We start from the raw sequence: 13833 nt of genomic DNA, 5'->3' as shown, positions 1-13833 counted from the left end.
TTCATCGCTATGATTTATTAATTAAATAATAATTTTTTTGTTTTCTTTTCAATAGAAACAACAACAAATTAATTTGTTTACATCTAATTTGTTGTAATAGCGATGTCATGTTAATACTTGCTATGTACATCATGTGATAAGAAAAGCCGGCAAGTTGTGCACTTGTTTACACGTACTCGTCTAACTTGTTGACTCTCAGCAGGCTATTCACACACATATTCTCTCTCTCACTCTCGGATGTACTCACACATACGTACGATGTATGTACGAACGTTTTCTTTCTTTCGCATTGCACGTTCACTATTCATTCCCACTTTAGAAGCCGAAACGGGAAGACGTTTAAAATTCCGGTGCAAATCAGTCAAGTCTGCAGGAAGAATCGTTTCTAATTTACATCGTTGTAATCAAACCAAAGTTGAAGCAATGGCGTCACTACCCAATGAATTGAAACAGTTATTTGAGTGAGTAATAAGAAAAGATCCGCAAATATCTTTCTATGCGTGTGTGTTTGTGTGTGTGTGTGCGTGCTTTTGTTGGATGCGGGATGCCGATGGCACGGTTGCATACATACATACATACATATATGTATGAATGTGTGTACGTATGTATATCCTGCTTATCTGCTCGTTTGTAAAACTTTCATACTTTATGCTTGATAATAAGGGCGGCAACAGCAATCGCCGATAAGACTTGTTTTTATTTATTTTTTTTTTAGCAGAGGCATAGAAAATTAAAAATGGAAAGTGCACGTCCATTAAAATTGTGATTTGTGATTAAAAAATTGCACTAAGCCAAGCATTGCCATAGGTATAAAGTTTCGCGAATTTCACGTATTCGTGTTTTGCAACCATTTTCTTTTTTGCATTCAGCTGGCGACGATAGAAAATGCACACAAAAGACAACAACAACAATAGCAATAGCAATAACAATGCCTGTTGGATGTTGTCTGCCAATCAGACAGCAGCGTTCCAATAAGATAAAATAAGATAACAAAGCTTAGACAAGAAGTGAGTTTTAAATGCGCTTTGATTTGACATTCAATGAGACGAATTTATAAAATTTCGTTGAGATCATGTATAGTTGGTATTTATTGAGGAAGTCATATTTAATATTGTATTCTTTTTATTATTTATTAAAAAAAAAAAAAAAATACTGTGCTAAAAATTGACTTAAATTAAAAAAAAAATAATATATATGTGTGTCTATATATTTCTATTTTAAATAAATTAGAAAAAAGAAATTAACTTTTATAGGCAACCCGTAAAATAGTTAAGCTTCTAGGAAAACAAATAGAAAATAATCTATAGATTACGAATAATGTATTTTTTTTTTATTTATTTAAAAACACAAAAACAAACAAGTAAGAAAGCTCTAGTCGAGACTGCTCGACTACAAGATCCCCTGAACCCTTGGAGCAATAGATATTTCAATACTTTTTCGCGACTTTCAGCTTACACAAGAAACACGCACACACACACGCACGTACGCACACACAGGCATACATACACACACACGCATACAGACACACATACACACACACACGCATACATACACAAACGCATACACACACACATACACACACACATACACAAACACATACACACACAAGCAACCACGCATAAACACGCATGGGCTGCAGTGTGCGCTTACTATGAGAACTTAATTGTTTAATAACTTTTTTTATGGACGTACGATCTTCGTGAAACTTTTAGATTATGATTATAACATGAATATGCATGTAATTGCCAAAGCACAAGTCTCTAGTATTTGAAATACGCTTTTTACAAAAGTGAGGGTGAGGGGGTGAATTTAGAGGTGGGGGGGGTAAATTTTAACAAAAACCGAAATTGTATAAATTGCATATAAGCATACATTAAAAATTTGGAGACTCTAGCAATAAAGGTGTAGAAGATATAATTTTATAACTGGGTTTCGATAAGGTTTTTTATCGATAAAAAAGATCGAGATGAGTTATCGATTTTTAATGATAAACTTGATATGCGCGCTGTAATTACGGACATTTTAAAAAAAATTTGAAGTCTCTAGCTCTTATATCTTCTGAAATCGACGCGTTCATACATACGGACAGACGGACAGACGGACAGACAGACGGACAGGGCCAAATCAACTCAGCTCGTCACCCTGATCAAGAATATATATACTTTGTGGGGTCTGCCACGCCTCCTTCTCCCTGTTACATACATTTCAACAAAACCATTATACCCTGATTTCCCATTGAAAATGGGTTCAGGGTATAAAAAGTTCTTTATTATATTGCTTTTAAATTACTATTTTATTGATTTAAAAGCATATATGTTTAAAAGAATTAAAAAAATATATTTAAAACATCATATACCTAATATAAATATAAATAAAATCAGAAGAAATGAAATAAATTAATAACAATATAATATAAAATATGTAATTGAAATATTTAGGATTAAAAAAAATCAGAATAATCTAGTCCAGTAGTAGTAGTAGTAGTACAAATTACAAATTAACAACAGTTTGTGTTCAGCTTGTTAGGAATCCCAAGAATTACGAATTTTGAAAGAAAGTCTCTATAATAGTTCTCAGAGTTAAGATAGTAGAGCACATAAACATATTCTGATTAGATTGCAATGTGTGAGCTTTATATTGCAGTCTAATCAGAAACTGAGCTGGTATAGTAACCACAATGATTAGCAGCTAAGGGGTTAAACCGCAGACATTTTTCGTTGCATTATCAGCGCTTGTAACACGACGTTTTTATCTTTCTATATTACATATACAGTTACATGTTATTATCAGTGAATTTCACACGATTTATATATGTATAATATTTATCGCCCTGCAGCTTTGTCAATGACAAGAAGTCCGATTACATTGACACCCTGAGAACCGCTGTGGCCATTCAATCCGTCTCGGCCTGGCCGGAGAAGCGGGGCGAGATCGATCACATGGTCAACTGGACGGCAGATAAGCTGAAGGCATTGGGCACACAGATCGAACTGGTTGATCTGGGCAAACAGAAGTTGCCCACGGGTGAGGAGATTCCATTGCCCAAGGCTTTGCTGGGTACCTTGGGTCAGGATAAGAGCAAGAAAACGGTGCTGGTCTATGGACATTTGGACGTTCAGCCCGCCCTAAAGGAGGATGGCTGGAATACGAATCCCTTTGAGCTCACTGAAATCGATGGCAAGCTGTACGGACGTGGCGCCACGGATGATAAGGGCCCAGTGCTCTGTTGGATCCATGCCATCGAGGCCTTCCAGAAGTTGAATATTCCGCTCCCATTGAACCTGAAGTTCGTCTTCGAGGGCATGGAGGAGAGCGGCAGCGAGGGACTCGATGAGCTCTTGATGGCGCGCAAAGATGATTTCCTGTCGGATGTGGACTTTGTTTGCATTTCGGACAACTATTGGCTGGGCAAGAAGCGTCCCTGCCTGACCTATGGACTGCGCGGCCTGGCCTACTTCCAGGTGGAGGTCGAGTGCGCCACCAAGGATCTGCACAGCGGCGTCTTTGGCGGCACGGTGCACGAGGCCATGCCCGATCTGTGCTACCTGCTGAGCACCCTGGTGGATAAGGACACGAAGATCCTGATACCCGGTGTGGATCGTGATGTGAGTGAGCTCTGTATACCCCAATCTGCATATAATCTATCTATAATCTGTTTCTAGGTGGCTGCCAAATTGCCCAATGAGGAGGAAATCTACAAGAACATCGACTTTGAAGTCAACGAATACAAGTTAGCTAATCTAATCTAATCTCATCTAATGACATAAATCACTGAACTTATAACTTAATCGCTGCCTCTAGGAAAGACGTTGGCGTCGACCACCTGCCCCATAATGGAGATAAGACGCGCCTGCTGCAGGCCAGATGGCGTTATCCCAGTCTGTCCATCCATGGCATCGAGGGCGCCTTCTATGAGCCTGGCGCCAAGACTGTCATACCCAAGAAGGTCATTGGCAAGTTCTCCATTCGCCTGGTACCCGATCAGGATCCCAAGCATATTGAGGAATGCGTGATCAAGTACATCAATGACAAGTGGGCAGAGCGTGGCTCGCCCAACAAAATGAAGGTACATAGCAGTGGAGGGGGCGATAGATGTATAAGATTGTATAGATAGGAAGATTTTTATATGCACTTTCTTATCAAGAAGTATATCTAATTAAGAAGCCACTCTTAAGGAGGAAAAGAGGATATCTACTCTGTCATATACTACACATAGTACAAAGTCTTCTCTATTCTCGATCTTATCTATTATTCAATCTCCTCAACAGGTTGTCATGTTGTCCGCCGGCAAGCCCTGGACCGAGGATCCCAATCACCCGCATTACGAGGCCGCCAAGCGTGCCATCAAGCATGTCTTCAATGTGGATCCCGATATGACGCGTGAAGGCGGCTCCATTCCCGTTACCCTAACCCTGCAGGAGGCCACTGGCAAGAATGTGATTCTGGTGCCAGTCGGCGCTTGCGATGATGGTGCTCACTCGCAAAACGAGAAGATCGACATCTACAACTACATAGAAGGCGTTAGTATATGCTGAACTACTCTTATACACACTCTCTCTTATACAACTAATTTATATTGTAGACGAAGCTACTAGGCGCCTATTTGCATGAGGTGGGCAAATTGTAAACGACGCAACAGGATTCTTAACCAAACAACACGATGCAACATCACAAACGAATATTAACAAATTCTACATATTGATATTTAAAAAATATTTTGTTTATGCGCTTTATATTGATAATAAAATAAACAATTGCATTTAGAGAAGAGCTTGTTAAACTGGTAAAGAAATTGTTGCTACATATTCGAGATTTGACAGTAGCTGAGTCTAGCTTATACTCTTACTCTTATACTGGCTCTCTTATACAACTTTGCACATAAAGCTTAACATTTTAAACGAATATTGACAAATTTCAGATCTTTTCGCTTATAAAATTATTAACAAACATATTTGTAACGTTTTGTGTATTACGCTTTGCATTATCAGCGTTTAAATTAACAATTGCATTTAATTTAAGAGACTTGACGCTGCATTTAGAATATCGAATGCTAGTTAATCTGTCCAGGAATCACCGTATTTGTTCTTTCTGCCTTGAACGGGCTCTTGAGCCAGGGGTCGTTGGGGCTGCTGCTGCTGCTGTTGGGGTATGGGCTCGTAGGGCCTGGAGTAGGCACTCTGTTGATGCTTTGCGTACTCCTCGCGATTCTTGCGGCGCAAATCCTCGTAGCTCTCGCCGGGCTTGGCCGGCTCTAGAGGCAGATCCGTGTCCACCATAGTGTTAGCTATTAATGAAAAGAGAGTGTGTAATCAGATGAGTTAATGATTTACACAAGTAATTCTCAATGCTCACAATCCAGTGTCGGCCTGTAGATATCATCTAATCCAGCAAGCGTGGGTCGGGATTCAGTATCCAAATTCAGAGCGGTGCTTCTCTTTGGCTGGTAGGCCTCATCGGTGTAGACATCCGCGGAGCTGGGCGAGAAGGGCGCCAAGGTGAAGGCGCGTCCCAGATTCTCATCCGGTGTTATGGTGCTAATGACGCCGCCTCCTTGCCGCCGCTGTCGCAACAGTTCACCCAACCGCGAGTTGGGTAAGCGCATGATTTTCTCTGCACACTTCTGCTGATAGCTGAATTTGCCCACGAAATAGCCGAGGATGACGCCCAGCACAACTTTGGGCACTGCCCCATATTTGCCGTTGCCCTGAATGTAGCCATTTTTCACGCCAAAGTAGGCCAACAGACCCAGCCCGGTGCCGAAGGGGAGCGAGCGTTGCACAAACGATTCCTGATTGCATTCACGTAACGCCTTCAGCTCCTCTTGGCTGAAATGATAATCCGCCTACAACAATGTGTTTGCACAGTTAGAAGTTGACTGGAATTAAGTTTGAATGGTTTACCAATGGATGCTGATTGGGCGGCTGCGGCTGTTGCGGCTGGTTGCCATCATTTAGCTTCAGATCCATAACAATTGTTGAAATTTTATAATAAATTCACGAAATTCACGCAACTGCACCAGGCGGTTATCGCCGGCCTCTAATGTACTATTATTTAACTATCGATACATCGATAGGTATGTGTGTGCCGTCAACGACAATTTATGCAATGATGCTGTGATTAGCATTTAGAGGACAAATTTTATTTTTGGTAATATTGATATAAATCATTATAGTTTTTTCATGTTTCTCCATTGTTATTGCACCTTATTTTGAGGCCCACGATATATCGATATGTGAGCTAGGTGATATGAGCGCAAATATGAGCAGCATTGCTGATGACTATCGGCAGAATATATTACGATATTAATTTGAAATTTACAAAAAAATACAATTATCTGTGGTATATTTTTAGGCTCATATTTATAATTCCGAGTTTAAATTTTGCTTATGAATGAATTGTAATAAACAGCACATTAAACATAAACTTAATACTATTTTATTTTCAATTCTACTAATATTAATTGGATGACCTGAAAATTTTTGATTGCTGGATTTTTCCGTCATGTAGATTTTTCCAGTTATTAATTGGATAACATGTTCGATACATGACAGAGCAGAGTAGAGCGATACATGTGGGAGAGAGAGGCAGCGTGTGATAGGGGATAGCTTTGGGATACCCTTTGTTACGAACAATCTGCGCAAAAAAACACAAAACAATAAAATGAAAGTCAGATTGCCAAAATTGGCAACTGGTCAAAGTCAATGCAATTGTCCAGATGTTGCCGCCGCCGTCGCTGTCACGCAAACGTCACTCGCAGCTACAGCGGCTACAGCAGCAACAGCAACAATTGACAAAACATGAGCCGAGCGAGCCGGTGACGTCGACTGCGGCGACGACGACCACTGAGCCTGCGCCTGTTTTCGCCTTATTCGCCTGCGCATCGATAATTTCTTGTGAAAAATCTCAGCTTCATGTTGACGTCTGTTTTGCTTGAATAATATTAAAGCAAAAAGGAACGTGGTTTGCCGAATGCCAGCGCCAAATGCAGCAAAGGCACCTTTGTATGTTTGTTGTTGTTTTTATTACTCTTTTCATAATCTGCTTACAAATGTAAGAGAGGAGTATATTCAATAAGGCGCACATCGCAAGTGACTAATTTTATAATTATCGATACTTGATTTTACAGCTTAAATACAGCAGATGTAATTAGCATACATACACATATTAAGTTACAAGCAATCGATAAGATTTGCTATTGATGTCTCCTGTTTCGTTGGTTCATCTTTAGTGATTTCGATTGTCTTGTCAGTTTATCTTTAGCAAATTGCGCGGTATATAATGTGTGAAAATTATGAATATTCTTATAAAAAGTGCTTAAGAAATAAAATCAAAGCTCTCTTCAGTAGCAAAAATTGTGCAATTTTATAGTGCTAAATTAAATGTGGGGTTAAGTGAAAAAGAATTGAGCAAAGCTGGTAATACGATGGTGAGAAAGAGACCGCAATTTATAAGTATGTGTTGCTGCATGCAATTGCAAGCATGCATGCATGTGTGTGTATATATTCACATGTTTAAATATGGCATCAAATCCACAATCACGCACACACATACACAGGTCAAAGCGCTGCTTGCGAATTAGCTGATCAAAGCAGGTAAGTGAGAATTGACAATCGGAAATCCATATTCAAAGCTGCCAAAAAGGGAGAAGCAATAAAGAAACAACAGTTAATTATTTTTGAATCTTGAATGTGTGTGATTATGTCACGGCAAATTCGATTACTTATGCTGGGAAAGGAATATGGCGAATTTGGATATGCTGTTATTGTTTTTGTTCAATTTGTAATTCTAATTGGAAGTTGAAGTAGTAGCTAAAAACTGAAGTAAAGCAATAATAATTAATGTGTCATTGTCATGGCGAATTCATTTTCATATACTGCAAAAAGCGTATGGATCCGACTGCCGACTGGAATAATCATATTGTTATAGTGGGAAATATATGTATGTATGTATTTAGGTACATGTGTCTCTTACGGCGAATTCGTTTCGTATAAGAATTCTGTAAAGAGAGTATGCCGCAGTTGGCTTTCAGCGTACTGGCGTTGTTTCGCTCAGCCATAAAACACCTGGGCTTTGCCCTCATAGACACACCTGAAGGAAAGCGAGATGCAGCACTCGATCATCTGGCTAAATAAACTGTCTGACCTTGACCCAGCTAAACGTCAGCACTGACTAACTGTAAAGTCAGGTTCATTACGCGTTGCCTAGTCGATAAAACCGGCCAGGTGAGGCAATGCCAACCAGTGGACACACACAGTGGTCGCTCCTCTTGATTGCCTTTAGAACTTGACTCTTGGATGTTGTCTGTTGTCTGCTGTCCGTTGGCATCTCTTGCATCTTGGCTGGGTGGCAGTTGCTGCGTTTATTTACTCTTGGCCCGGTTAGCATGTGCAGTGCTTTGCGTTTGGCTAACGATGTTTCGCTCAAAGCTCGTTGATTAGCGACCACCTGCAAATCACATTTACATTCAACGATGGCTTATTGCAGATGATGGCCGCACTCTTCGCTAAGCATTCAGTCGTACATATAAATCAAATTGGTGATTACTTAAATATACTTGTTTAATCTGTTGAAGGATTTGATTAATTTACCAGCTGGAAGATGGAGAAAATGTAGATAAGGAGATAGAGTATCTGAAAGAATGAATGAACTCTTTAATCATCAGTTTACTGCAATGTTATTTATAGTATGATATTTATACTGAGTTCCATTTCAGTATTATTCATACTATTAGATAATAAATCTTTTAATTACAGTTTAATTTTTATTCCCTGAGTTCTAGAAGAGAATCATAAATTATTTAGAGCATCTGCTAGTCGGGCAGTTGCTGCTAGAGCCGTCCTAATTGTTTAAAGTATTTTTAAGATAAGTCAATGGATCAAATGTCAAAGCTGTGGCTCATCAGTCACGTTCTGATTTCACATAAATATGATGCATAGATAATATTTGTTTAAGCGAACCCGATCCATTCCAGGAATTGGGCACACCAAAACAAAAAAATAAAAAAGTGAAACTACAGTTATCTGTTTTACTTACTAAATTTACAAGCTATCCACATGTCATTTTGGTAAGACGAACCGTCAGACAGCGTCGTCGTCGACGACAAATGGTAACTGTAATCGCCCCAAAAATGGTTACCAAGCCCTTAAAACCCTAAATGGGTATCACGTACCCGGGTAGATCATAATTTCATAGCCTGACCAATGGGTCGTGAGGGACAGAGCAGTATGAACAAGCGTTTATAGAACAACACGTATTAACAATTACATTAAATTTTGTTTATATGTCTGATGCTTCAAGAAGCTATAGGCGAAGTCTTGCACCCAAGCTCTGTCCAGTCTTCAATCAGGTGGAACGTTGCGCGTCGCACGTCGACTTTGTCTCCGATTTGGCGCTAACCAAAAACGTTTTCGATTTGGGGTGGGGTCTTTGCATACTTACGGGTTCGGTGCGGCGCGGGGCGGGGCAGTTAGAGCTTCGATGTTTAATTGTAAATTTCCGGTTCACTGCAACTCATTTGCCTAACTGCAGCTACTTCAACATAGCTCAGTCAATCAATCAGGCAGTCAGGCAGTCAGTCAGTGAGCCAATGAAATGCAGATGAAAATGAAAACCGGGCGAGTCAATGAAAAATTTTCTGTATTTTTATTAAGTAGGTTAAATGCCTCATGCGGAAATCAAAAGCGCAAAAAATTTAGAATTGGAAAAATAGAAAAAAGAAAAAATGCAAGCTAGAAAGAAAACAAAACTTAACTTGAGCTAAATGTATGGAGGTCTTAATGAGTTCTAATTAGAAAGCTAATTGAGATCTCAGTTTAAAATGGAAAAAATTACAAAAAAAAGTGAAATGCTTGCTTTATGCTCCTTAGTTAAGTGTGAATGAGCATATTAGTTTAGCACTACTTTAATTTTGCTAAAGAGCTTAAAGAATTTAAAATAAAATAATATTTATTTTAATATATAACATAATTTTTTAATTATTTTTAATTTTTTATTCTTAAATTTTTTTTTTTTCAGTTTTATTTCCGGTTTTTTTTAGATTTTATTCATACTGATTTTTCCTTTTTACAGCTTTGTGTGTTTCTATAATTTGTAGTCAAATAATTTCGTTGATGCATCGAAAGTTTTTGCTAGTAGCTTGTTATCATATCTGAAAATATATAAATTATATCAATATTGATGGAAATTAAATTTAATCGCTTTGTCAGCAGAGTGTCACAAAAAAAAAAAAAAAAAAAAAGAAGAATGCAAGGTATTGTAGAATTTTGGTCATGTGATTAGATATATATTGTGCAAGCAACAAGTTTCCTAGACTTGAAATACCTTGCACGAATAAGATATTATATGATATATTCGAGCAATTTTGATATATTAAAGGAAAGCTGTTGAAAAACTGAATAAATATTGGAATCTATTGTCAACACTTAAGTTTCAGTTTATGTACAATTGAGCTGGCTTATGAAAATACTAAGAAAACTGGAAAGTTGATATGGATATAGAGTGTTACGCAGCTGACAGCTGGTACAAACTCTTTTAAATTGGAAACCTGGCGCAGTTTGTAAATGTGCCTGGAAAACATATAAAAAAGTTGACGAAAGGAGTAGTTTTAAATCTTTAGATCTCGGAACTTAACTATGCGTAGATATTAAAGAAATATAGATTTTAAATATTAGTGCTATTTTAATACTCTATAGGATAATACTACCAACGAATATGTTTTCGAAATTGCATGCCTAAAACCGATATACTCTTTTAACCTGTCGAGCAAGCGCTACGCTCAAATGCAAATTGCATAACATTATATTCTATATAAGTTTGTTTATACATAGGTATATATGCGATTACCCGATAATTGAAAGAAAAAGTTTTGAAGTGTGAGCAAAATTTATTTGTATGTTAACATAAGCTAATGGTATTAATAAATATCATGACTATCTAATCGAGGAATATTACCAAATCAGCTGAAGTGCAAAAGAAATATAACCAAATCAAATCAAATCCAATCAAAGTTAAGAACTTTTCCGACCTTGATAGAGTATATTATTAAAAATTATTCGATATTTTTAAACGTTCCATTCCATTTTGAGCTATCAACTATGTATATCTTATCGCTAAGTCAATTCGATACGTTAAAATAATGCATTATTTACTTAATTAGTTGTGAATAGAGCACCGAATAAATAGTTTATTTTTCCTCAGTTTCTGTTTGTGTTTATTAATTGTATCCCGTTTCTTAGTTGTATATATAGATATAGAGCTCTACGTATTTATACTCATTCACGAAAGTGAATCAGTATATTGGTTTTGTGCAATGTCCGTCTTGCTGTCCGTCCGTCTGTCCGTCTGTCCGTCCGTCCGTCTGTCCGTCTGTCCGTCTGTCCGTATGAACGCAATCTATTTCGGCACTATTGAAGCTAGAGACTTGAAATTTGGAACACATACTCGTGTATATCTCCGATTTATAAAGTGTTCAAATTTTCCCGATCCGCCCACTAGGGGCGTGGCAAATCGGAAAATGCATTTTCCGATATACCAGAAATCATGTTAGTTAAAGAGCTAGAAAGCTGAAATTTGGAATATAGATTCGCATCGACCACTAAGGATCACGAGCTATGGCGGATATATCTCCGCCTATTGGGGGCGTGGCAAATCGGATAAAACTGTATCTCCTAAAGTTGTAAACCTAGGATGCTGAAATTTTGCACGTCAGCTAATGCTATGATTCTTTAAAGTCTGAAGACAAAATTATAAGCCTACGCCCATTAGGGGCGTGGCAAATCGGACCTGAAGATATAGTGATTTTTTATATTCTGCTATATTTTGGACACTATTGATGCCAGAGGCCTCAAATTTTTTATATATACTCGGGCTAATCACCCAAGACCAACAAGTTTTGTCGGATATATGTCCGCCCACAGGGGGCGTGGCAAACCGCAAAAGTTTATATCTCCTAAAGTATAATAGCTACTAGCTTTAAATTTGGATAGTTGAGTTACTGGTAGCCTCTTTTATCGATGCCCCAAAAAATAATTTTTACGCCTCTTTAGGGGCGTGGCATATCGAAAAATACCCTGTAATTTTCACATTTTTTGAGCGTAAGAATTCAAAATTTGCATTTAGGTTACCGGTTTCTCGTTCTTAGAACTGGCTAAAAATGAGGAGCCTACGCCCAGTAGGGGCGTGGCAAATCGGAAAAACCTGTATATTCTATAGTATTAGAGCGAAACTTAACTACTAAATTGTTGATGGGATGTGAATGAGTATTCCGCAGTCGGTAACGCCCGACTGCAACGTTCTTACTTGTTATTGACTGAGTACAAACAAAAGTTTTGCCACTGACTGTTACGCAAGTATCGGTGCTGATATCGCTCTACAATAGACGACTGCAAAGCACATCGATCTGGAGACAAACAATCATATAATACAATAAACAACTGCAAATAGCAGTGTACTTCACCTTAATATGTAGCTCTTCTATATATATTTAGACGTATCGAGTGTGCTAGCTAATAATAAGTTTCCTTCTCAACAAAATTTGAAGAAAAAGTTTTAGTTAAGAGTCAGGCAAGTGTTTGTAGCAAAATATCTCGAGAATATCTGGAGATTAGGAAAAATGTTCAAGAGATGGGAGTAACGCTCATTAAGGCTTAGAACATCTACAGTGGAGTGGTCGTGTAATATAATAATTGTAATTTCCAGAATGTGTAACTTGAATACCATAATAGCTAATGACTTGGGTATTTCATAGTCAAGCACCCCGAAAATGGCTTGCTTTTCACAACGTTTTGTGCAAATGTCTAAATATGCCAGCTACTGTTTATATACGGGATATAGTATGCGCATACTTGATACAGATGAATTTGAATGCGAATATTAATGAATAATTTGCATTGGTATTCACATATTAATCTCAGCTTCTTATTGTTCCTCTACTACTTCTTTTGCGCTTTGAACCCGTTTTGGTCTTCCTAATAACTCACTTAGCTCACCTTTCAAACAAAAATTTGTTCAGCTTTATAAATGCTGGCATACATCATCATTTTTATGACGACAACGCCCATATATATAAATACACCTATATGGATAAAAGTATGGATATATGGATGTATGTATGTATAGTTACTTTCTGCTGTGATCATTTCGCGACTCTGACGTCACGTTTTATTCAAGGCTAGTCTCATTTGCAATTAAAATATTTCTGATTTGAATTTGAATTTTCTCAACTAAATTTCATTCAGTTTTGTTTTTTGCCTCTTTGCTTTTATCAGAGCTGTTTTTGTTGGACACTTCCGATACAATTGACGTATACCCGAAAAATAGCTATCCGAACGATCTGAGCAGGTGAGGTGTCTTCTGGCTGGCTGTGCCTTTTCGCAAATATCAACAATGAGATAAACAATAGCACATAGATATAAATACATATATAAATTTAAACGTTTATGCGAAATACTAACAAATACTAACAATGTGGGGTAGATTGGTTTGCGATGTGGAAAATAAATTTGTATGAGCGAAAAAACGGGTATATGAATTAAAAAATTAAAATCATATATAAAAAAAATATATTTTGAAAAAGAAATTTTATTAAAATTAAAAGTGCTCACGAAGTTTATTATAAATAGAACTATAGATTTACAACCCTTTAAATTTTTGGCTATAGATTTTAATGTAAAAGTTAATGCAACGGGGTATTCGAATGTCGACTACACGCTCAATTAGCTTCGTCTACATCTTATTTTCATTGACTGTGTGGCGTTTAGTTCTAATCATGCAAGGTTAAAGGCAAATAAACGCACTGCCTTCTGCTTTCTCACTCAATAAGCATGATTAAAATAA

The 13833-nt window shown here is 37.6% G+C and overlaps 2 protein-coding genes across 2 annotated transcripts; one reads left to right on the top strand and one right to left on the bottom strand.

Moving 5' to 3' along the window:
- Positions 1 to 319: 319 nt before the first annotated feature.
- On the top strand, positions 320 to 4780 carry LOC6578529 (cytosolic non-specific dipeptidase). Its single transcript, XM_002004403.4, has 6 exons — positions 320 to 461; positions 2837 to 3605; positions 3663 to 3730; positions 3802 to 4066; positions 4269 to 4520; positions 4583 to 4780. Exons 1-6 carry the CDS (start codon positions 424 to 426, stop codon positions 4625 to 4627), a joined length of 1437 nt encoding a protein of 478 aa, XP_002004439.3. The 5' UTR covers positions 320 to 423; the 3' UTR covers positions 4628 to 4780.
- On the bottom strand, positions 4699 to 6066 carry LOC6578528 (OCIA domain-containing protein 1). The gene is made up of 3 exons (XM_002004402.4): positions 5901 to 6066; positions 5353 to 5842; positions 4699 to 5284 (listed from the first exon to the last, which is right to left on the bottom strand). The coding sequence occupies exons 1-3, from the start codon at positions 5964 to 5966 to the stop codon at positions 5055 to 5057; spliced, it is 786 nt and encodes a 261-aa protein (XP_002004438.1). The 5' UTR covers positions 5967 to 6066; the 3' UTR covers positions 4699 to 5054.
- Positions 6067 to 13833: the final 7767 nt, after the last annotated feature.

This window comes from Drosophila mojavensis, unplaced genomic scaffold (genome assembly GCF_018153725.1).
Source record: "Drosophila mojavensis isolate 15081-1352.22 unplaced genomic scaffold, ASM1815372v1 contig_80, whole genome shotgun sequence".
Lineage (NCBI taxonomy): Eukaryota > Metazoa > Arthropoda > Insecta > Diptera > Drosophilidae > Drosophila > Drosophila mojavensis.
This window is presented reverse-complemented; position numbering and strand designations above follow the sequence as displayed.

What these genes read in the sequence shown, in the direction of transcription:
- LOC6578529 (XM_002004403.4), top strand. Translation starts at nt 424, where the DNA reads ATGGCGTCACTACCCAATGAATTGAAACAGTTATTTGA. An exon ending in GCTCGCCCAACAAAATGAAG is followed by an intron (nt 4,067 to 4,268) that starts GTACATAGCAGT and finishes TCTCCTCAACAG; the next exon opens with GTTGTCATGTTGTCCGCCGG. An exon ending in TCTACAACTACATAGAAGGC is followed by an intron (nt 4,521 to 4,582) that starts GTTAGTATATGC and finishes TTTATATTGTAG; the next exon opens with ACGAAGCTACTAGGCGCCTA.
- LOC6578528 (XM_002004402.4), bottom strand. Translation starts at nt 5,966, where the DNA reads ATGGATCTGAAGCTAAATGATGGCAACCAGCCGCAACAGCCGCAGCCG. An exon ending in CGCCCAATCAGCATCCATTG is followed by an intron (nt 5,843 to 5,900) that starts GTAAACCATTCA and finishes ACATTGTTGTAG; the next exon opens with GCGGATTATCATTTCAGCCA. An exon ending in CTACAGGCCGACACTGGATT is followed by an intron (nt 5,285 to 5,352) that starts GTGAGCATTGAG and finishes TTTCATTAATAG; the next exon opens with CTAACACTATGGTGGACACG.